The sequence below is a fragment of the Corythoichthys intestinalis genome, chromosome 2 (genome assembly GCF_030265065.1).
Source record: "Corythoichthys intestinalis isolate RoL2023-P3 chromosome 2, ASM3026506v1, whole genome shotgun sequence".
Lineage (NCBI taxonomy): Eukaryota > Metazoa > Chordata > Actinopteri > Syngnathiformes > Syngnathidae > Corythoichthys > Corythoichthys intestinalis.
In genome coordinates this window covers 68,096,538-68,120,820 of record NC_080396.1, presented here as the reverse complement: position 1 = coordinate 68,120,820, position 24,283 = coordinate 68,096,538, and the positions used below count along the sequence as shown (strand labels likewise).

At 37.2% G+C, this 24,283-nt stretch overlaps 1 protein-coding gene across 1 annotated transcript in view; it reads right to left on the bottom strand.

Annotated features, from left to right (window-relative positions):
* adcy6a (adenylate cyclase 6a) overlaps positions 1-24,283 on the bottom strand; it is a 94,742-nt gene that overhangs the window by 26,223 nt on the left and 44,236 nt on the right. Inside the window, exons 4-11 of the mRNA XM_057820587.1 lie at positions 20,682-20,831; positions 15,582-15,703; positions 12,676-12,787; positions 10,654-10,781; positions 10,409-10,567; positions 4,800-4,941; positions 310-438; positions 43-219 (exon numbers count right to left, since the gene is read on the bottom strand). Of these exons, the coding sequence (XP_057676570.1) occupies positions 43-219; positions 310-438; positions 4,800-4,941; positions 10,409-10,567; positions 10,654-10,781; positions 12,676-12,787; positions 15,582-15,703; positions 20,682-20,831 (1,119 nt within the window). The remainder of the gene's footprint in view (positions 1-42; positions 220-309; positions 439-4,799; positions 4,942-10,408; positions 10,568-10,653; positions 10,782-12,675; positions 12,788-15,581; positions 15,704-20,681; positions 20,832-24,283) is intronic.

Below are 24,283 nucleotides of genomic sequence, written 5' to 3'. Positions count from 1 at the left end.
CAAATAAAAGAGCATGGTCTTATTCCAAGAAGAATCACAGACTTTCTTCTCCAAACTAGATGTTTGAAAGGTGAGCAGGAATTTTTTAACATGGTCTTTTCGTAGCTGGTCGATACTGCGAGCATCAATAGCCCGTCCCAGGAATTCATCCACCTCATCTTCCGGGTTCATGGTCTCCTGAACACCGCGGTTGTCTTTAGTGGATGCCTCGTCAATGCCCTGAAGGAGACAAAAAACATCAGGCATTGTCAACAAAAAAAAAATATTTTTTTAAAAAGAAAAAACATAAGACATCATGAGGAAACTCACCATTTGTCTGAATACTTTGGAGTCTTTGGTCCTGGAGAAAGTTCTGTCAGGGACCCAGCGTGGCATCAGTCCCTCGTTGGAGTTGGCTCTCGTTCTCTGCATCTTAGCCATCATCGCCTTTTCTTCCTTCTGCTCCGAGAGAAAAACATGAGGGCTTTACCAACTGTTCTCATCTTGAGAACAACTCTGTAACAGTAGACGTCTTTTATTCATTAGTTTAAGTGTTCATTACTTTGACATGTAAAAGGCCTTCTTTTCATCTTTTTACAAGCACTCATTTAAATACAATGAAAAAATTGAGTTGATTTACATTTTGGAACACTTAAATTTTTTTATTTAAGTACAAATATACACATAAATAACAATAATAAATTACAAATAAACAAATGCTGATAGCAGTAACTAGTGCAAAAGAATGGAATGTAAACAGATTCAGAACACTGACTTCACCTTTCCAACATAATTCAAAACAATTCTTTAAAAAAATCTAGCATTCATATTATATTATACTACAATATATAATAGTATTATAATAATTATAATGATTATTTATTGCCAATCGGACTTTTCATAAAGGGTGTCATTTTAAAGCTATTTTTAGTGTAGTATCTGAATTCTGAAGTATGTGGGATTAACTCCAGATATCGTTATTTATATGACGAACATGACGTGCTTTTATTTTAAAATGTTCACCGGAAGTACCTTCGCTAAACCACTAACAGTAAGCTTTACACTCTGCAAAAAAGCACTTTTCGTCATTGCATGTAGTGTCAGTAATAGATTTTTTTTTTCTTTTTTTTTCTTTTTTTTTTCTTTTTTATTTGCAAATGCTGTCAACCAGCGATTATTCATGGTTGAAGTGTCACCTTTTAACCGCAAGTTTGCATTTTGGAGAAGACTGCCAATGTTTTATAGCAGGCTAAAGTAGGTTGTCTTTTTTCCTCATTAGCCTCAATGTACCAATGCTAACATTTACAGTGTTTAATACAGATGTGTTTCCTTATTTTGTGTGTATGAACTTTAATTCTGCGGCATGCTGATGACCAATAAACATCTGTGAAAGGAACCGGAGTCTCATATGCCATCACCACGCACGCACAAATGTATGTACGCACACACACGGGCGATAAAACGCAGAGGTGAAAATTACCGCCCTCAATTTTATTTACCGTGCGATCAATGGACTCATTGCAAATAGTGACAGGCTTAGCAACGTCAATAACACATGTCGTTAGTTGGTTAAATGGACTTACGATCTGCCAGCTTGTTGTCTACTGTCCTCTTCCAAAATTACAACTGGGTGACGGCGCTTTAGGTGTTCACTCATGGCCGCCATGCAGCCATGCTTGGCATTGAAGAGACAGAGACTTTGTTTTGCTGAAATAAGTCAATGTTTTGGCCACTCTGGTGCGCTTTTTTGGCTTAGTGCCACTTTCGCTGCTTGCAAAGCGAGCATCCAACAATCTCAACTTTCAACGCATATATTTTTTTAACCCTTCATTAATCGTCGCCGGGATGTTGTGCTCGTCGACGCATTTACGCCATCGATGACGTCGACTAGTCGGGACAGCTTTAATTCATATATGTATGTATTTGTTTTAAAGGAATAACTATAAAAGAATACATTCATGATTAATTAATAATAAAAAATTATAAAATAATAACATTGTGGAACAATTTGGCGGGGGGAAAAAATCTGTTGTTTTAGCTGTTTTCATACAGATTCTGGGGTGCGGAAAGCAAAAAATGATGTTTTTTTCTTACGTGGTGTTTTGTTTTCTATAGCATAACATGCTGTCCCTATATGCACACAGCTAGCCATACTACACTGAAATGTCATTCATTGCACTGCTAATGCCACAACATTGTCATATGCATCTCACTGAGTAATATGTTCTCAGACATGTCTCAATCTGGGCACATTATAGCATTTTTGCACGGTTACGTCCATATCTATGCAGAAACTGTCATTTACACTATCATATCAGGTCAGTCATCCGCCTCCTTGTATGAGTACTGTAAATTGTCATATACGCACTGCTGCGCTCTTTTATGTTACTAATACATCACTACATGCTTGTGGTCACTAATTCACTTAATTCCCAATCTGTGTACACTATAACTTGTGTTTTTATATCAAGCTTATCGTGCTTTTGTTTTATGTGGTACACATTGTGGCTCTGGGTCATTGTACTATCTACAGTGCCTTGCAAAAGTATTCGGCCCCCTTGAACCTTGCAACCTTTTCGCCACATTTCAAACATAAAGATATAAAATTTTAATTTTTTGTCAAGAATCAACAACAAGTGGGACACAATCGTGAAGTGGAACAAAATTTATTGGATAATTTAAACTTTTTTAACAAATAAAAAACTAAAAAGTGGGGCGTGCAATATTATTCGGCCCCCTTGCGTTAATACTTTGTAGCGCCACCTTTTGCTCCAATTACAGCTGCAAGTCGCTTGGGGTATGTTTCTATCAGTTTTGCACATCGAGAGACTGACATTCTTGCCCATTCTTCCTTGCAAAACAGCTCGAGCTCTGTGAGGTTGGATGGAGAGTGTTTGTGAACAGCAGTCTTCAGCTCTTTCCACAGATTCTCGATTGGATTCAGGTCTGGACTTTGACTTGGCCATTCTAACACCTGGATACGTTTATTTTTGAACCATTCCATTGTAGATTTGGCTTTATGTTTTGGATCATTGTCCTGTTGGAAGATAAATCTCCGTCCCAGTCTCAGGTCTTGTGCAGATACCAACAGGTTTTCTTCCAGAATGTTCCTGTGTTTGGCTGCATCCATCTTCCAATCAATTTTAACCATCTTCCCTGTCCCAACTGAAGAAAAGCAGGCCCAAACCATGATGCTGCCACCACCATGTTTGACAGTGGGGATGGTGTGTTCAGGGTGATGAGCTGTGTTGCTTTTACGCCAAACATATCGTTTTGCATTGTGGCCAAAAAGTTCAATTTTGGTTTCATCTGACCAGAGCACCTTCTTCCACATGTTTGGTGTGTCTCCCAGGTGGCTTGTGGCAAACTTTAAACGAGACCTTTTATGAATATCTTTGAGAAATGGCTTTCTTCTTGCCACTCTTCCATAAAGGCCAGATTTGTGCAGTGTACGACTGATTGTTGTTCTATGGACAGACTCTCCCACCTCAGCTGTAGATCTCTGCAGTTCATCCAGAGTGATCATGGGCCTCTTGGCTGCATCTCTGATCAGTTTTCTCCTTGTTTGAGAAGAAAGTTTGGAAGGACGGCCGGGTCTTGGTAGATTTGCAACTGTCTGATGCTCCTTCCATTTCAATATGATGGCTTGCACAGTGCTCCTTGAGATGTTTAAAGCTTGGGAAATCTTTTTGTATCCAAATCCGGCTTTAAACTTCTCCACAACAGTATCTCGGACCTGCCTGATGTGTTCCTTGGTTTTCATAATGCTCTCTGCACTTTAAACAGAACCCTGAGACTATCACAGAGCAGGTGCATTTATACGGAGACTTGATTACACACAGGTGGATTCTATTTATCATCATCGGTCATTTAGGACAACACTGGATCATTCAGAGATCCTCACTGAACTTCTGGAGTGAGTTTGCTGCACTGAAAGTAAAGGGGCCGAATAATATTGCACGCCCCACTTTTCAGTTTTTTATTTGTTAAAAAAGTTTAAATTATCCAATAAATGTTGTTCCACTTCACGATTGTGTCCCACTTGTTGTTGATTCTTGACAAAAAAATTAAATTTCATATCTTTATGTTTGAAGCCTGAAATGTGGCGAAAGGTTGCAAGATTCAAGGGGGCCGAATACTTTTGCAAGGCACTGTACAATGACAATAAAGGCTTTCTATTCTATTCTATTCTATTCTATTCTATTCTATTCTATTCTATCCTTTGCAAAAACATAATATTCTATTCTGTCCTTTGCAAAAACATAGTAGTGTTGAATAAACAATGCAGTAATGTCCATTTCTTCCATATGTCATATTGTGTCAGTATTTCAAAACTGGTAAGACAAGCTCATATAAGTTTCCTATAGTTAAAAAACTTGACGTGATAGAGACGTGTTTTGGATTCCGGACCTAAAAACGATTTACAAACTCCTGTCAGACATAAAAAAAAAAAAAAAAAAATTAATTAAAAATTGTCCTACCTAGTATAATTTTGAAATATTTAAGTTCAATGTGGAGACGACAAAAGATGTTTAATTGCCCTATACAGGATTAAATAGTCATTTGAAGCATCTGTAATAGCTTAGCACATGATTAATTAAGTAAATCTGCACAAAAGATGCCAGATCGCATCAAAAACGTATGAAAGTCAATAACACAAATCACAACAGTTGGTACACGAAGGATTGAATTATGAATAATTAATTATTGTCCTCCAATTGATGACTTGAAAATTGTCAGGAAGATCAGAGAAAAACATCATCTGCATAATCATTTGAAATGCGGAGTACGACTACAATTTCCTGCTTTTCATCACTGACCCGCTTTTGACTGCAGCCGAGCACCAGGAAGGTCTCGATGCTGTTCTCCTTTAGATAAGCATTCCTCTCCCCTCCAAAGCCTGGCTCCACTTCGTAATCTCCATTTAGATATTGCAGTGTGGCCTTAGTGATGTGGATCCGTCTGTAGGAAGAGAGACATCAGGATCAGGAATTCCATAACAAATGTGAACTTGTGCTTGCACTTTTGGAAAGACTCATCCATGCATTCATTTTTAGTAGATTGGATATTTGCAATGGTGTATTTGCAGGTCTGAAAAAAAAAAAATCAGGAAGCTACAGCTAATACAGAATGCTGGTGCTTGAGTCTTTACAAATATAAGGAAACTGGACAATATCGCACCAATCCTGAAATCATTACACTGGCTTCCTATGAGTGAAAGGATAGACGATCAAATCTTACTGCAGGTTTACAAAACTCTAAATGGCCTTGGACCAAAATACATGCTTGATTTGTTTGACGCCTACGAAGTATGTGGCTCTTTCAACCCTCTGATGAGACTCAGTTTTATATTCAATATATGAATGAATTTGATTTCAATTTATTCTGGTGCTTACGAGATTTAACAAAGACCCTTAATTTGCCTTTAGTGGGTAAATAAAGTGAGGCTCACTGTGTTTTGTATGTTAACAGAACACTAACGCAGGTCATTAATTCACCAACTATGTAAAGTCACAGTTGCCACTCAGAAGGTGTACCCAAAAGTCTTTGCACCATTCACAGGTGCAAAGACATGTGGGTACACCTTCTGAGTAGCAACCATGACTTTACATAGCTCACTCACGCAGGTCACAAATTCACTAGCTATGAGCCAATAGGGAAAGATGCGCGAGCTGCAGACGTTACTGGGTGACTTTATTCCATTGACCAGGATTGTTATTATTCAAAACATTAGCAAATTGTAACATACGTATAATATTAAGTTAAAATAATTTTTTAAAAATATACAATTTAAATAAATGCAGTCCTTTAGGTGAGCGTAAACCCACAGCCACAGCTTAACAATATTAATATAAATTAATTTTTTTCATTAAAAGCATGAGCGTATGACTCGTATCATGTTTACATTATTCACACTGTCTTTCTCAACACAGACAGTTGCCAGAGAAAAAAAAAACACATGTTTTACCACCGCTAAAAACACTAAATACGCTGGAGTTAACTCTCGCAGCTGGTGGGAAACGTTAATGATAGTGTTACTAACCTTTAATTTTGTATAAATGCGAAATCATATCAGAGGTATTGCCTCCTCAGCAGCCACCCTCCGCAAACATGTTTTACATGTCAGTTGGCCCTCTTCCTCGAAGCCGCGGCCGTCTGTAACTTTTCTGTAGCCAAAGTATTCCCATACCAGCGACTTTGTTTTCTTCGATGGGGAGAAAAAGTTCAGGAGTTTCACCTCCTCCAGCCTTCTTGTAGCACAGCTAGCTCACTGACACTGAGCAGCTGCAAGCGAGGAATTTCTCCCTGCATTTATGGTACATAAAAATAGCTAATACCTTAGGGGCGGTATGAAAGAAAATTTTTGCGTTTTTGAAACCGTGACGTTTTCATACCACGGTAGACCTTGAAACCGGTTATCGGCTCATGCCTAATTCCTCCCATTGAAACAGGTCTCGATTGGAGCTTTCACAGACATTCATAGTGGATACATGGAACAATGAATCTGGGGTGCCAGGTTATAAGCGCGTGGTGTCAGTTGTACATTTTTTCTATTTTGTGTATCATTTGCAAATGCTGTAAACCAGCGAGTTTTCATGTTTGAAGTGTCACTTTTTAAATTCAAAGATTGCATTTTTGAGAAGACTGCCATTGGTTGACAGCACGCTAAAGTGGTTAGGCAAGGCAAATTTGTATAGCACAATTAAACAGAATGTAATTCAAAGTGCTTTTCATCACATTAAAATCCCAAAACTAAAATAATACATAAAAAATACATTAAATCATCAAGAAAGTTAAAATAAAAACAAACAAATAAAAACAAATAAAAATCAAAAACCAAAAACCAAAAATAATCAAAGAAAAGCAAAAGTCATATAACTTGAAATCTGGGCAGTTATGAAAACACTCAGTTAAACAGTAGCGTTTTAGCCCTGATTTAAAGAAGCCAACGGTTTGAGCACACTTTAGAGATTAAGTTGACTTGTTAACTGAGGTGAATGCTGCCTCACCCTGCTTGCAAAACACAGCAGACAGGTTCCAGACGACCGTAGGGTTCTAGATACTTTGTAGGGGTCTAACAAATCAAGTATATGTACTGTATTTTGGTTCAAGACCATTAGGTGTTTTGTACACCAGCAGCGGTATTTTATCGTATATCATTTGACTCACAGGTCAGTCAGTCTAATGCAGGGGTGGGCAAACCGGTCCTCGAGGGCCGCAGTGGGCCCTGGTCTTTGTTCCAACTGATTCAGCACAGACAGTTTAACCAATGAGGTTTAAGTGGAAACAAGAAGCACCTGACTGCAATTAACTGATTTCACTTGTAAGAAACCAGATTGGTGAAAGGTTGTCCTCATGATGAGTATGAACAAAAACCCGCACCCACTGCGGCCCTTTGTGGAATAGTTTGCCCACCCTGGTCTAATGATTTCATAACCAGAGTAATATGGTCCAGTGTCCTTGTATTAGTAAGGACTCTGGCAGCGGCATTCTGTATTAGCTGCAGCTTCCTGATTGATTTTTTGTTAGGACCTGTAAATATACCGTTACAATAGTCCAGTCTACTAAAAATGAATGCATTAATAAGTTTTTCCATGTCCTGTTTGCACAAAAGCCCCTTAATTCTGGCTATTATTTTTTGGTGGTAATATGCAGATTTAAAGACAAACTTTAGATGGTTCTTGAAGTTTAGGTCTGAGTCAATACGCCAACATTTCTGGCTTGGTTTGCAGCTGGAAGTAACATAGTGCCCAGGTGAGTGATCTTTGTCCTTTCCTTTTTGGCCCAAAATAATCACCTCTGTCTTTCCCACATTTAGCTGGATAAAAATCTGGCACATCAATTCAATGACTTGATGAATACATTTACGACAAGTTAGAGCCTGCCGGTTTTCCGAAAATTTACCGTTACCGAAATGGTTCGCGATGACCGACGTAATTTTGACCATGTCGGTGAATTCGTTTTTTTTAATGAAACGAAAAATGTAAGTCTTTTCAGCCCACTTTGATTATGTGTTGTCCAGCTATGCTCATTCATTCCCCTTTAAGAAAGTACAGCCAGTGTGCTTCCATGTGAAGTCACGTGGCTCACAGGGGTGTGACAATATATCAAAATGGTGATAAATCGTGATACTTTGCATCCCAAAAGGTTATCGATACGCTCGTGCCAAAAATCGAGATATTGTTTCAAAATGGTATCAATGTTTTAACAAAAGGAAAAAAAAAGAAATCAACAAGTTAACTCTCAGTTAACTCTATGGCTGCCACTGACAGCGCTCAATGCCCAATCCAATAATACGGAGAAGGGTGGATGAACCTTCGCTCATTTGAAACCAGCGCATTCACGATCACTCTTTCCAATTTTCGGGGCATTTACAGGTCACTTTCTGTTCATTTTAGGGAATTTACAGGCCACTTCCTGTTGAGTTTGAGTCACTGCCTATTCATTCCCGATTGATTTTAGGTTACAGAACAGGAGGTGACCTATAAGATGGCACAAAATCAACAGGAAGTGACTGAAAATCAACAGGTCATGACCTGAAATGTCCAAAAATCACCTCGTTGCCTGACATTGGCTGCCACTGACGGCCATCGAAGTGGTAGGGGCCCATTTGAAGAGGGAGGGGTTTATTCACTGCCACCCTCCCAGTTCAAATTGATTGGAGGTCTACTAGTGATAAACTTACAGCAGAAGGATAAAAATAGCTTGTTTTTATGCTTGTCAGTTGTTTTGCAGAATAATTTCCTGACCAATGTATCGATAATTGTTGTATCGCCATATCATGAGATAATCATTATCGTGAGGTTTGTATCGCAAATCGTATCGTATCGTGACGTACCAAGAGGTTCCCACTCCTAGTGGCTATCAGAAAATAAATCAAACAGAAGCATGTTGCTATCAATCGTTATGCTAATGCTAACGCTCCAAGTGAACGTGATGGCGTCGGATAATAGGGAAACGTCTAGCGTTAGCCAGGCCACGGGCATTTTGAGTATAGCATTAGTCGACGCTCACAGTGTGGTGCTGGTGCCAAGAAAGAACTCTACGCCAGTTATATTTTGGATTCAAGAAGGACGACGAACCATCGAGCCATCAGTGTGACGGTCCAACTGCACACCCCCGGTGCTGGATACATCCTATTTCTCAGACGACCACACAGGTGAAATTATTGCCCAAGCCTGGAAACAAATGCTCTCTGCGTGCAACGTGAAGTCGCCATCATCACCGACAGGAGCTCTAACATTGTCGAAGCGGCTGAACTCAATGAGTTGATGCGGGAGCAGTGCTTTGGGCACAGACTGCACCTAGCAATCAGTATGTCGCGTTATTTTGTATCTCTGTGTGCGTGTGTGTGTGGGACTTCTCAGACAGCTTTTATGATGGTACAATTTACAATGAAAAGCTCAGCATTTAAGTATAATCCAAATGTACAACCTGTATTATGACCGTTTAATGGCGACAGCTATTTTTCTGGATGTGCTTGCTTTATTTGGTGTCATTACTGCCATTATAACATATTAATTTTTTCATTGGCATAAGAGTTACAGCAGTTTAGCTCAATGTGTGTCAGTGTGTAGGTGTGTGTGTGCTTTGGAAAATGCTCTGGAAAAAAAAAAACACACCGGAAATGGTTAACATGCAAGGTTTTTGCTGTAGGAACTTGAAATAAACACTTGTGTTGAGTGATCATGTCACAGCACCCATTAACAAAAAGTTGTCTGATACTCGGTCCTATGTTTGAAGTGCACTGTTCAAGCCCCTCTTGCAAGTCCTTTGCGTTACAATGACATTTTTGCACACTGGCCATAGCAATATTTACAATGTCGTACATTGTTCAAGTCATTCAAGCAGTTTTAAATATTTATACTTGAATGCTTATTGTTTACGAGATATTTTTGTATACTTAATGTTTACACTGAATGTACAATTGTTACATATGTTAAGTTGAAAGCTTGTAAATAAACCAATGAGAAATGGTTAATTTGTATTTAATGCAATTATTCAGATTTTCAAATAATATAGCAGTCCTCTTGGGCAAATACAGTATATCATCATTTATCGTTATTGAGGTAGATCTGCTCAATTTACCGTGATAAGTACTTAAGTCCATATCAACTAGCCCTACTACAAGTACATAATATAACTAGACATTATCCTTCACCATTAGCTTCAATGTAGCAATGCTAATGGTATACCTTGTGTAGTTTATATGTGTGTTCCTTTTTTGTATGTCTGAACTTTAGTTCTACAATGTGTTGATGACCAATAAACATCTGTGAAAGGAACTAAAGAGAATAAGAATATGCAATCAATGTGAAAAGTTGTAACATGCATGCGGCAATAAATCGCAGCCGGGAAAATTACGAAACTCAGTTTCATTTACTGTGCGATTAATCGACTTTTTGCATATTGCTACAGATCTACCCACCCTGCTTTTCCTCCCGCTTCCATGTGATTGGCCAGCGTAACATCGTTAGACCACACGTCAAACTGCCACTTCCTGAGACCCAGTACGCCGCAGTGCACACGGCCACTGTGGATGCCGACACGCATGTTGACATTGACCCCCGTCACCTCGCGTACGAGCCTGAAGAAACATTGTCGAGAAGGTTAGCATTTTTGCAAAGCGAAAGCGTTTCCAAAACAGGCGTTATCATTGTTCTTTCCACTCACGAGATTGCTTCGATCATGTCCACGCCCATTTCTACGCAACAGTGGGCGTGGTCAGCACGGGGTTCAGGGAGCCCGGACACACAGTAGTAACAATCACCCAAAATTTTAATACGTAGACAGTGGTTCTCCTGCAGAAGTGATAGGCCATGATAGAGGGAAGAAGAAAAAAAAGACATTGTACAAGTGTATAAAGAAATAAGAATGAGTTCAATATTTAAAAGCATCTACATTTTGTCCTTTTTCTCTTTTTTAATCATAAAAATAACCTTACATTATTGTACAATAATATGTTGATTCTTTCATTCTAATTATGTTAAATTTATTAGATGATAGACATACACACTTTAAGTTAATCTTTGGCAGACTGAATTCTTCCAATACAATTTATTCCATCTAATATTTGTGGCAGTATACATTTTGTGTGTAATACTTAAATACTGTGGACAAAATACTATCTAAATCTATCCTATTCTAATCTATTCTAAATAGTGGTTGGTAACACTACAGGATCGGTATTTCAATAGATTCAATTGTTTTTAAGTTGCAAATAACACAGAGAAACAATTTTGTAATTTTTTTTTTTTTGCCGGGATACACACATACACATACAGTAGAGGTCTCTCTTAGCCAACTGGATGCCAGGATGATGCTAGGCAATAGCCAATGCCAGAGCAGCTATAAGTATGTTACGTTCAGTAAACAATTTTTTTTTCGTATAAAGAGGCAATATTTTCCCGTTGAGGTGTGACTAGGTATGTGCCGGTATGAAATTCTGATGGTATGATCACCTTTAGCAAAAATATCACGGTTTCATGGTATCACGGTATTGCAATTACAGCTCTAAAATGTGTTGGGATACAGTATCTGGGTTTTAAAAAAAAAAACTTTTTTCCATTGAACATTTATTTTTCAAAACATATAAGCAAATTGTAACAAGTATAATGTAAAGTTAAAATTGTTAAATATATATATATTCTAAATAAAATTTAAATAAATGCAGTCCTTTAGGTGAACGTAAACCCACAGCCACACCGTAACATTATTATCATTACAACAAAAATGATTGAATTATTGCCCATAAAAAGCATGTGTGTATGACTCAGATCATGTTTACATGATACACACACTTGTCTTTCTCAACACAGTTGCCAAAGAGAAAAAAAAAAAAACATGTTTTAACACTACTAAACACACTAAACACACTGGAGTTAACTCTCGTAGCTGGTGGGAAATATTCATGACAGTGTTTACTAACCTTTAATTTTGTATAAATGCAAAATTATATCGGAGGTATTGCCTCCTCAACAGCCACCGTCCTCGAAGCTGCGGCCGTCTGTAACTTTTCTGTAGCCGAAGTATTCCCATACCAGCAATTTTGTTTTCTTCAATGGGGGGAAAAGGTTCTGGAGTTTCACCTCCTCCAGCCATCGTGTAGCACAGCTGGGTCATTGACACTTAGCAGCTGCAAACGAGGGGTTCCTCCCTGAATTTATGGTACATAAAAATAGCTAATACCTTAGGGACGGTAAGCCGGAAAATTTTTGCGGTTTTGAAACCGTGACATTTTCATACCATGGTATACCTTGAAACCGGTAATCGGCACATGCCTAGGTGTGATGTAACCTGAAAATTCCGTACGTAGAGACGTTAGTAAGTAGAGGTACCACTGTATTTGTCTAAAACAAGCATGTATGCAAAATTTCAGTGTTTTTTTTTTTTTTAATCATTAAAAGAAAAAAAGAAAAAAAACAGTGTAAAAACTTGATGTGATAGAGAACAACTGAGATCAGTTTTGGATTCCGCACCCAAATATGAGAAAACAACAGCTGTCAGATTTAAAATATCTATAGTTGTGTTCCCTGTTGTAATTAATTCAGTCACTCAAAATGATTCTGACTGAGATGCTGACGACAATCATTTTCCCACTACTTCTAAAGGAATTATACCAAAGTATTCCTTCTCAAAAACATCTAGCGAGATGCGAATGTGTAGAGGGGCAACGGTTGGACGGTGCAGCATTACCGAGGCTAGCTTGTCAAAGCGGGCGAACAGTTCATTGAGTGTCATGACCAGTTCTTGAGCAGTGCACTGGGAAGCAAGGCTGGTAAAACCCTCGATGTCGGCAAAGAGAATACTGTGGACGCAAACACAGTGCAGTATATAAATACACTACACACACATTCATTCATTCATTACAGTGAAATATTTCATATGACAGACTAAATAGCTTAAATGGAAAAAGCTAAATACAAAATTAACTGACTGCTAGTAGATCAGACTTTGAGGATGAAAATCAAATTACAGCTAATCAACTATATTTCAGGATGAAGAATAAGTTAGTTTTAGATAGTGAATGTTTGCAGTGTGTGTGCCGTAATTGAATGTGTGCCGAGGTTCTTCATCTTTAGGGATTATCTTTTCTTGGCTGCTGGTGATTAAGTATTCCCTCACTAGTGTTAATTAGGCTACACTCCACCAAGCCACATTAACCTCTGTCTGACTGTGAGTGTGTATGTGTGGACTGTGTTGTTACCTTGTTATCCATCATATCAGGACAAGTATTTTACAATCTATGCATGAAAGGACTAAAGGTGCACTGACTGATCGGGGCCAATTTCATAAATTTGGGGGGGAATGGTGATTGGCTGATCACTAAAACTATAACCAATCTTGCCCGCAAATCGGGTCTAGAACTAGTTAATGGCACTGTTGTTTTAGTCAGCAATGATGATAACGAAAATATTTTGTCGACGAACAACTTTTTTCATGCGATGATGAGCTAAAAGCATGGCTTGGGAAACTAGAACATAATGAGACGAATGCCAGTTTTCATCTGACCAGACAACAATGAGATAAAAATGCAACATCGTTTCTGTCACATGTTCACAATGTGTGACATTCAGTCATATTGTACATGGAGTACGTCAGCTTGCATTGTAGCAGTGTTTGGGTTGTGTCACTCTTGTTGCTGTACTCCGCCTCTCCCTCCTCACCGTAGTTGAGGGTATCTCAAGCTACGCTGCGCTCCATCTTGCTTATTTAGAAACACGGTCAATTTTGTTTTCCTATCTTGACAAGAGAGAATGTGCAATGTTGCTTCAGCTGTTAAAGGTCTGTGCTGCGTGATCATCAGACGCTAAATGTAACTCCTAGCATTAGCATTGCAGTCGCGCTAGCATTAGCTTCAGAATGGCAAGCGTCCTCTTAAAATACTGGCCAGTCTAAAGCAGAGCCACTTGGCTTTTCTGGTCAGTATGTCCAGAGCAGTGGTTCTTCACCCGGGTTCGATTGAACCTTTGGGGTTCGATGAGTAAGTCTAAGGGGTTCGACGAAGGTTAAGACACAGGGCCCTAATTTCTATGCTGACTAAAGGCAAAGTGTCATTTTATACCAATTTAGATTGGTTTGCTCCCAGTTTCAGCAGCTTTATTCCATTGCTTTCAACTGCTACCCTAATGGGAGGATAAACTGGTTTGCTCAGTAGAATGTTGCATCGCACTTGGTATGAGGAAGTAAAACAGACCCACAGGCAGCATGCCCCACGCAGGTAATAAAAAAAAAAAAAAAAAACATTTGCGATATTAATTAATTTAATTTGCAAACCTGAAAATCAACAGCAAAAGGCTGACTTACCCATAGTAAATTTGAAGTGTGAAGAAATTTGATTTAATTCACTTAGATACTGCTTGTTTAGCTTGCTAGCTTCCCAACAGATCTGCTTCCCGACTCAGAAAAAAATGCTTTATTATTGAATTATGAAGGGCATATGTGAAACTCGTGGGATTCTGTACCTTTAGCAAAGTTAAGAACCACTGGTCTCGAGGATTTTAAATTAAAGTCTCGGACAACCTTTTTTTTTTTTTTTTTTACATACAGTTCGTAGCTTCTAAGTAGGTTTAATTGAAAACAATATACTGCTTTTCCTGCTGAGTGTGTATTATCGTCACAAAGTTGGTGTTGTCCTTGTATACGCTACACTATGTACTCATCTGTCTATGTTGATTCGAAATTGTTGGAAACCTTTATTGATTTTCGGACTTTTGAATTTTACAGACGAAAACATTTTGAGTAACTGTCGACATAAACTAGACGAAATTTGTATAAGATTTCGTCCACTAAAACTTGACAAAGACGAAAGTGAAATGACTAAAATATGACTAAGACTAATAAGTATTTTCATCTAAAAGACTACGACAAAAATGAAATGGGCTCCTAAAAACATCACTGGTTCATGGTCATTCATATTGGCAAAGCATAATGCATAATGTTTAAGTATGCTATGTTAACGTGCTAAGGAGAAGTAATTTGTATTTATGTTCAATATTGTCATGCATGCATGGTTGTTTTGTGGCCCTTGATGGCCTCATTACATTGTCTTTCTTTGTGAGTGAATTCAGTCAGATAATACCTGTTTTGTGAAAGCCCACATTTGGCTCACATTCAAACTGTCCTAGTATTAAAAGGTATTTGGATGCGAAAACTGAAACTCCTAGAGACCTGATATAATTTAGTAGTTCTCTTCTGCAGAAAATTAATTAGTCGATTTCCTTAGACCTTGCGATTTTCATTTAGTAAATAAAAAATCTACAACTTTTTAATATTTTGAGAAAGGGAATTAGAATGTAGTAGTGTGGAAAGAAAAGTTTCTAACTTTTCAATTATTTTTTTGTAGAAAACTACTGCATGTGCAGTAATGTAATGTTCAATGTTTTACAATGAAAAAATCTGGTAGTAAAGATGCACATTGTAGTTTACAGAAAAAGATCAGGATCAGCAAAAATCAAGATCAGTAGCTGAGGTTTTTCAGAAATCGGCGATCGGACAGAAAACTGTGATCGGTGCACCTCAAGAGAAGACCATACAAGTCTAAATTCTTAATCAATTGAAGAAACTAAACAATGACAGCTTAATACTGTGTCCAGACTGACCTGACATTGTCGTGTTTCTGGATATAGATCTTATGAAACATCATGTCTTCCTTCTTGGCGTTGATGTCAGCCTTCATCTCCATGGCAACATGCCTTGGCAGCACCGAGAGCAACAGACGTTCCTGGGAAACATGCAAAATATTGTAACAAAATGCAGATTGCATCTGTACACTGCTATCTGTGATCTATGCTCATGATGGGCATGATGGGCACAGATAACATGGACTTACACATGAACACATTGCTGTGTCATAGTCCTCCGAAATGCATTTTATTGGTGGGGACCATAAATAAAAGGCAGAGAGGAGCAGTCTGATAAAGCACCCTGTAGGCAACTAAGTGTGTCTTGAATTCAGTGTGTGCTGTGATGGCGACCCAGAGAAGCAACAGCAAGTGACACAAGGTTACAATGTGACCTGAATTAGAACAATGCAGCTTCTCTTTCAAGGAACAGTCAGCTTTAACCCTATAAATTGATGTATGATTCTGTTCTCCATACAAGCTAAACTGAAACCACGTGTAGAGTTCATTACGTCCGTATTGTAACGTTATTTTATTTGACCTTGCTGTTACTTATTCACAACATGAACAAAATTATGATGTGAAATTGCACAAAAAACTCTATACCCTTCATAGGGCACTCATTAAATAACTAAAAGTGTTATTGAGGGCATAACCAGACTTTATTTCCGAGGGAAATGCCCCAAAAATCCACTGGAAGTGACTCAGAAAAGCTCCCAAATCAACAGGTACCCACTCGGATATACTTCAAAATCAAAAGAAATTGACCTAAAGTGACTGGAAATGAGCCAAAATTGACAGGAAGTGATCAAGGGGAAATATCACACAAAACGAACGCCCAGATATTAAAAATATACAATGAACTCTTCCATAAACCAAACCTGTTTTAAAATAATACAGTAGCATAGTGTTTTTATAGGCATTTATTTATCAGTCTCACGGGTCATCAGTTACAAATGAAAATTCATATGTCGCGATAGAGTATTCTAAGCAGTTTACGGAGATTACGTCACAAGCGGGAACGGATGTAGAAAGACTGTCGACTTGTTGTGCATTACAGATAGAACTTTCCATCACAAAATGCCAAACTATTGCATTGTTTATGGATGCAAGAGTGTTGCAAATTAAGATTTAGTGATGTCCACAATTAAATTTCCAAAAGAGGATGCACTTTGACGAGTCTGGGTGAGATTTGTGCAGCAAACCGAGAGCAATTTTCGAGAACCTGGACCACGGGCTGTGGTGTGTTCGCAACATTTGAGGAGTGCTTCGAAAAGTGCAATGTGCTTCGAAACCCCTTGTGGTGCCATCCTAGAAAATAGACAGGAATCGAGATACGTTGGTTTCTCGACTTCCAATGTTGAATAGCAGGCCAAGTCCGGCCCCAGATGGGCTGTGTTTACGCTAGGCCAGCAGGCAGGTACGTTATCCCCATTCAAATAAGTGTTCCAGATAAAATGAGATTTTCCTATAGGAAATCCATGTCAAGTGTGCCACATCTGAGACACTTCTATGTTTGAAGATTCTTTATAAAACTTGCAACTAGAGCTGAAACGATTACTCAAATAATTCAAGTAACTTGATTTTAAAAATTGATCGAGGAATTTTTTTGCCTCGAGAAATCGTTGAATTTTGCCAGCTCTAAGCATGACGTTTTGCCCGGACTATTTTAAATGTGGCACAACGCACTGACGTCACGTGTGTACAGGAAGAAGAAAGCATTTGTTAGCCTTTATTTGTCATTAACTTGACAACACAATTGGATCTGCAATTCTAGTTATTTACACGTACAAGATAGAGAGAAAATGTAAGATAATTGTTTTTAATTCAAATATAAAAATAACTGTTTACTTAAAGGCAGCAATTTAGCATTTCAAGATTATAACCAAGCATAAATACCGGTAAGTACTGTATGAAGGCATCAGTGTTAAATTAGCAGCAATATCATATTATACACTTTTTTATATATATTCATAAACTATACTATATATCTAATGTTACATATCTTGAATAGTAACCTCCTGAGATCCAAGGTTTTTTTATTTTTGCAATGCATATTTCCAGGAATGGCCAAGTCTGAACCTCATGAGCCTCAATGCATCCTGTTTTCCAGGTTCCCTCCTCCAAATAGCATGCATCAAATATAATCAGTCTCGTGAGGAGGGTTTTTACCAGATGAATACAAATTTGTTGATTTCTTTAACTTCACAGTCAGTGATCGTGTCGTTTAAGAGATTCTGCCTCCGTACGTACAGTACACACTCCCGCCTGTGATGTGACAATTTTCTCTTTATAGACACCACAACTAATACATTGCGAGCCAAAATCAACAGGTAGTGACCAACAGGAGTTTACAGACTAGCAGAGCGAAGCATCTCCATGCAATTTCTCCAGATATTGCATTTTCTAGCTCATTTACTTTTTATTCTAATTTTTTCTTTTATAGCTGTATTTAGTGATTACAAATATATATAAATGCAATAATAAATAATAGTAGCCTAATTTTATGTGAGTTTTAAAGTCTGATACATGGGCTCCTTCTAGTGGTATGCAAATGAGTAGCTTTACAGTTCAATTACTTAACTGTCAAGTTTAAAGTATTTACTGTCGATTGAATATTTAAGAATGGCACTTTTTATTTGGGAATTTATTATTTAAATTTATTTACAAAAAATTTATTTTTTTAATAGTACGCTTAAGATTTTTCTTCAAACATTTTGCCTTTATTCCCGCGTATATATTTTGAATGTATTCTTGTCTTTCTTTAGATATTTCAGAATACCAAATTTAATTTATATATCTTAATTTATAGTATGACTTTAGGAATTTTTGTTTTTGTAAAATGAGTATTTCATTCTTTAAAAATGATATCTTTCTTGTAATATTACAACTTTAGGAGTATAATATTTCATATGAACACTTGGCCCGGGTGTACATCTGTGTTTCAGTATTTAACATTAACTCATTAGCTGCCGTTGACGGTGCTAAATATCTAATCCATTATGACTGGAAGGGGCGAATTAACACATTTCACTCAAAATGGATTGGACGTCTAGCATCATCAATGGCACTGAAAGATGAGCATTTGGATCCAGTCCTTCCAGTATAAAAGAATTGCACAAGTTAAAGTGGTAATTGTAGAGCCAATTACTCCTTCAGGTGGTACTTTTGTCTCAAATGTTTGAAAGGAGAATAGTAACCTCTGTGAAGTTGGACGCGATTATATATTAAAATTGTGTCAAAGGTTTGTGCTACGTTTGTGCCGTAAAAAGTTTTGTTTCAGCTGCTATCATTTTAGAGATCTTTCCTATTCTTTTATCGGTCAATCTGAAGACATTGTTTGTGCTGCATCAGTTTTGTAGTCATTCAACTTTTAATTTGAAGTGATGACGTCACACAGCCTCCCATCTACGGTGAATTTGAACTAATATAGTGCCGTTCGTGCTGTAAAAATTTTTGTTTTGAAGTTTTTGCAAATAATGTTTTTAAGGTCATCCAGAGTGTGGAGGTCCTTGCCCAAACTCCCCTCTATGTTTACCTTTGTAACGATTCCTGTTTTAACCCGTGGCATTAGTTCAGTCTTGGCAGGCAGAGTGTGGCAGACCTGGGAGTGCACCTGTAGCTCATATGTAATCAACACTGCTTTTAAGGAGCAGCCTGGGCAGCAAGCAGGTGCCAGATGATTCTGCCATGCTTATGACAAATGTCCTTTAGTGTCACCTGGCAAATTATCTCACTTTTGCTTGAATGTAAAAGACATAAATAGAGTTAGTGACAAAATTTATTGGATGACACTAAATGACATCTGTCATAAGCATTAATTAATGCCCATGACAGTGTCGTGTCATAATAATGACGGTCTTATAAACAGTCTTATGACGCCGCTGTCAAAAAAAAGTGTTCCCTTTTAACTCAAATAAATCAATAAAAAAGCCACACTGCACTATAAACCGCAGGATTCAAAATGAGGGGAAAAAGTAGCGACTTACAGTCCGAAAATCCCGGCATTAACGGCTTGGTTAGTATATGGAATGATTCAATTGTGTTTGGCTGTTGTTTTATTCCGGGGTTTTTATTTGCCCCGTTTATAAAATTTAATGTGGTGTTTTAGTAGTGCTTGGAACAGATTAGCGCATTTACATGGAAAACACGTCTCTACTTACAGAATTTTCGGGTTATTAGACTACCAGAACCAATTAATGTCGTAAGTAGAGGTGACCCATCACCCCCACCAGCCGCCCAACACCTTGTCTTTCTTTAATAAAAATCACTTCACTCTCCATCTGCTTCCTGGTCGCAATTTGGTCTGTATCGGCTTCTGGACTCCGATGCAGCCCACCACCACAGCTTCAAAAAATCCTAGGGGAAACCCTGTACTGTGTGTGTATCCCAGCGTCGTCTTCATTCGCTCCTTGTGTTCCAGCAGCTTTACATGAGTGTATTAACTTTTATAAATTTCTTGTTTTTTTACATTACACACAGCGCTGATTTTATGTTTATTGTGCAATAATCTAATTGTAACATGTATTTGTTAGATGTTTTGATGCATTTTTATTTGTTATAAAACATTTATGTCTGAATTTTGGGGGGCTTGGAATGGATTAGGGCATTTACATGGAAAACGCCTCTCTTCTTACTTTTCATGTTGAGAATCTACTTCCAGAACCAATTAATTCCGTTTCCAGCACAAACAAAACTGTTCACAGCACAAATCAGCACGACCATAGCAAAAAAACAAATGGCACCATTGTGGTTTCTGTACGCCATTAAAGGACGTCATCACTATAAATTAAAAGTTGAATATCTACAAAACCGTTGCAACACAAACGGAATTTTGTACATCACAAACCAGCAAAAAAGATTAACACCATTTTTGTCTGGTTTAGATCAAAATGGAGGGCTGGTTAACCTCCAATTGACCTATTAAAGAATTGTAAATATCTAAAAAAATAAATAAACAAATAAAAACGATAGCAGCATCAGCGAAACTTACAGCACTAACCGGCACAAATGTAGCACAAACGATTGACGTAATTTTTATATTCATATTCTGAACTTCCCAGAGGTAGTATATAGTACCTGTTGCTGATTCTCCCTCTGTAGATGTAGCCTGGCTTGGATATATCCCCTGGTTTCCTGGAAGGCTTGTCTCTGAGAAACCTCAGCAGGGTAGTGGGTGCAGATTCCAATAATGTTGGTGCACAGGAAAATAAGGATATTAGCACTCACCTAAACAGAAGAAGAGGAAAAGGATGTTTTAAGAATAGTATGAAGGAGCGCAGTTGCTTCTGGGAGAGGGGGCACAAAAATATTCACTCTCAATAGCCTTAATTGGTTGCCTAATGGTTCAAAAAAAGCAGGGATGTCTCTGGGCGTGTCATTTTAAGAAGATCGGAATTGGGTGAAAAAGATCAGGTTTTGAAGATGCATCATTATTATTTCAAATTTTAAACGCTAAAAATCAACAAAATAATGGAGACGTACAAGGATATTGTCAAACAAAACAAACAAACAAAAAATTATATATATATGGCAGAAAATACAGACAAGGCTTAAAAAGCAGTTGCTGCTCTTGCAGCCCTCTTTAAAATAAACTGCTGTATTTTAAGCCAAAAGAACTGTTGTGTTTGATATAACAATATGTCTAAATGCTGACATAGCAGATTCATGGCGCATTAAGCCCCCAAACTATTTTTAATTTGTCCATTTTACCCTGGAGACCCTCATTTACAGACACTGCACAACCGCTTTTGTTTCAACACATCCATAAAAAGAAGGTAAGTAATTACATTTATTATTAGAAATGTCCATCATTTTTAGCTTAGAATCATTAATTGATGTCTAATATTTAGTTTTAAAAAAACGACTTTATAAAATTATTCACTCGCATATTTTAAACTTTTAAACAAATTATGTCACAATAAAAAAATAGTGTCTGTAAATAGGTTACGGACATTTACCTCATAAATATCCCTTAATTGTATTTTTTTTTTTTTGTTACTGTTCCCCGATATTTTAGATAATAATCGATCCAAAAAAAGAAAAATTGGAAAAAAAAAAAAAAACGTTTAAAAGGGTAAATATTTGGAAAAGAAAATCTCGACCACTCCTTGATGTTTGCCATTTCTTCATTGCGACCTTTGTTATATTACCGTGTTTCACCCATAAAATCCCCAAAAAGTCCGGCTGTGGCCTTTCACACCTATGCATTGACACTTAGTGAGACATGCGGGATGGTGTTTTTGGATCGAAACAAGGTGAGTATGCGATAATATCTCGTTAAAATCATGGTGTGTTTATTACCTAATTATGTTCTCTCATTCTCTCACCTCGAGTTAGGGTTTAGAGGTTTAAATATATATATATATATATATATATATATATATATATATATATATATATATATATATATATATATAAACTCATATGAAAATATATACATGTAAATAACTGGGATGGCTAGCACTGAATTGAATCTTTCAATGCCATTGACAGTGATAGGCGTCCAATCCATTTTGACCGAGTTATCACGAAATGCAATAATTACTAAGGATGTCCCCGATCCGATCACGCCATTTTTAGAAGATCAGAATCGGGTGAAAAAAATCGACTTTTTAAAATGTATTTATTTAATTTAATCTTTACTTTACTTTTTTCAAGTATACTAACTCATTGGCTGGCATTGACGACGATGGACGTCCAATATCACATGGAAGGGATGGCACCCTCCTAGTCAAATTGGATTGGATATCAGTGAAACATAACTACTCAATGCCAGCCGTCCTAGATCAAATAAATTTAACACCTAGTGCTGCAACGATCAATTAATTAACTCAAGTTATTCGTTGAGGAAAAAAATGCTTTGAATCAAATCCTTACTGCTTCGAGGATTCATTTCATTAGAGTGGTCTTGTAATGGTTTGATTTGAAAGTTTTTGAATTTAGTTTTATTGATTTGGGCGGATACACTGCCCTCTAGTGGAAACAGTCAATATGACAACTCCTCTTACATGGCTGGATCCAGCAGCTCCCTGTTAAGACCAACATAAGGTTGATAGTTTTTGTTTGAGCTAATATGATTGTTTATGCATTCGTAATTTAGTTCACAGGTATAGTTAGCAGGTTTTTGTGGGATTATGTGATTGAACGATTTATTAAGAGCATCGTAAAAAACAACATTAGCATTTTATAGCATTTAAAGCTAGCGGACTTTTGCTATGCAAGCCAATTGTTCTTTTTTTTGTACTTCAATTCTCATTTATTTTTTTATACTGTTTGAGGCTAAGCTCAGGTATTTTTGAATTTATTTTTAAATGCATTTATTGCTCTTGTGAAATGGAAGTGCAATTTGGCATAGTTTGAAAAAACAGTCAAGAATTTTATTTTGTATTCGCATTTAATGCTCTTTTGAAAGTGCAATCTTAGCAAGCCTTTGTTATACATCTCCAAAAATTTATTCTGCAACACATTAAATGTTCCAAATCTGATTACTCAGTTATTTAAACTAACTAATTGCCAGATTAGTCGATTACCTAAATAATCGATAGCTGCAGCTCTATTGACATCTATTGCTGTCAAATGCAGTGAATGAGTTAGGGTTACCAGCAACAAAATAATCCAGAGGTATAACGCTTAGGGATGTCCCCGATCCAATCACATGATCGTAAATTGGGCCTGAGCACGTCTTTTTTAATAAAGATATACAAGGATATTGTCAAAAGAAACCCAAAAAAAATATGTTTAGAAATGAATTACCGTAATTTCCCGAATATAACGCGCACTTTTTTCCCCAAAATCAACTTGTAAAATCATGGTGCGCTATATAAACGGGTACATGGATGGAGACAGAAATATATATATATATATATATATATATATATATATATATATATATATATATATATATATATATATATATATATATATATATATATATATATATATATATATATATATATATATATAAACCGATTTTTTTTTAATTGACACGGCCACGTTGTGTTGAAGAAACGTATGCAGCGACCCGTTGCCGACCATTACGGTACGTGATTTCACCATTTTGTTTCGGTAATACTTCACTCTAATCACCCGAATGATTTCGTCTGCGTTAAATTCTGCTTTTTTCCCCTCTTCATAAAGCACAGAATTTAGTTTCTTGAACTTATTTGAGTCAATGTTTATTGCAGCTCCGCAACTCGGACCATAACAAACGTAACAACACACTTCCTGTGTGTGTCCGTCAACTATATCTGTCTGTCAGGAAACTCAAACCCAAATAACAATAGTTCCTATTGTTACTGTCGTGTTTACAGTGATAAGCTCTGATGGATTTCCGACTTACGTTCTCACTTTCATTTTACCGTATAAATCCATGGAAGAAACATTTATTCATCATGATGAAACGAGCAAGTTATACAGCAGCCTTTAAAAGAAAAGTCACATCTGTTTTGTTTTCACCTAGATTCTGGTAAGTTGGAGAAGTTGTCAAATCATATTATTACCGTAAATATTGTCAGTTTATGTTAATGTTTTGAACTACCAATGTGCTATGATTGTGCTTTGTTTCACCAGTCAGTGAAATGACATTTCTGTATCTGTACACGAGCTCTGTTTTCTTGTATTCTTCTATTTATTGGTGCTAAAATTAGGGTGCGCATTATAAACGGGTACAATAATTTTCC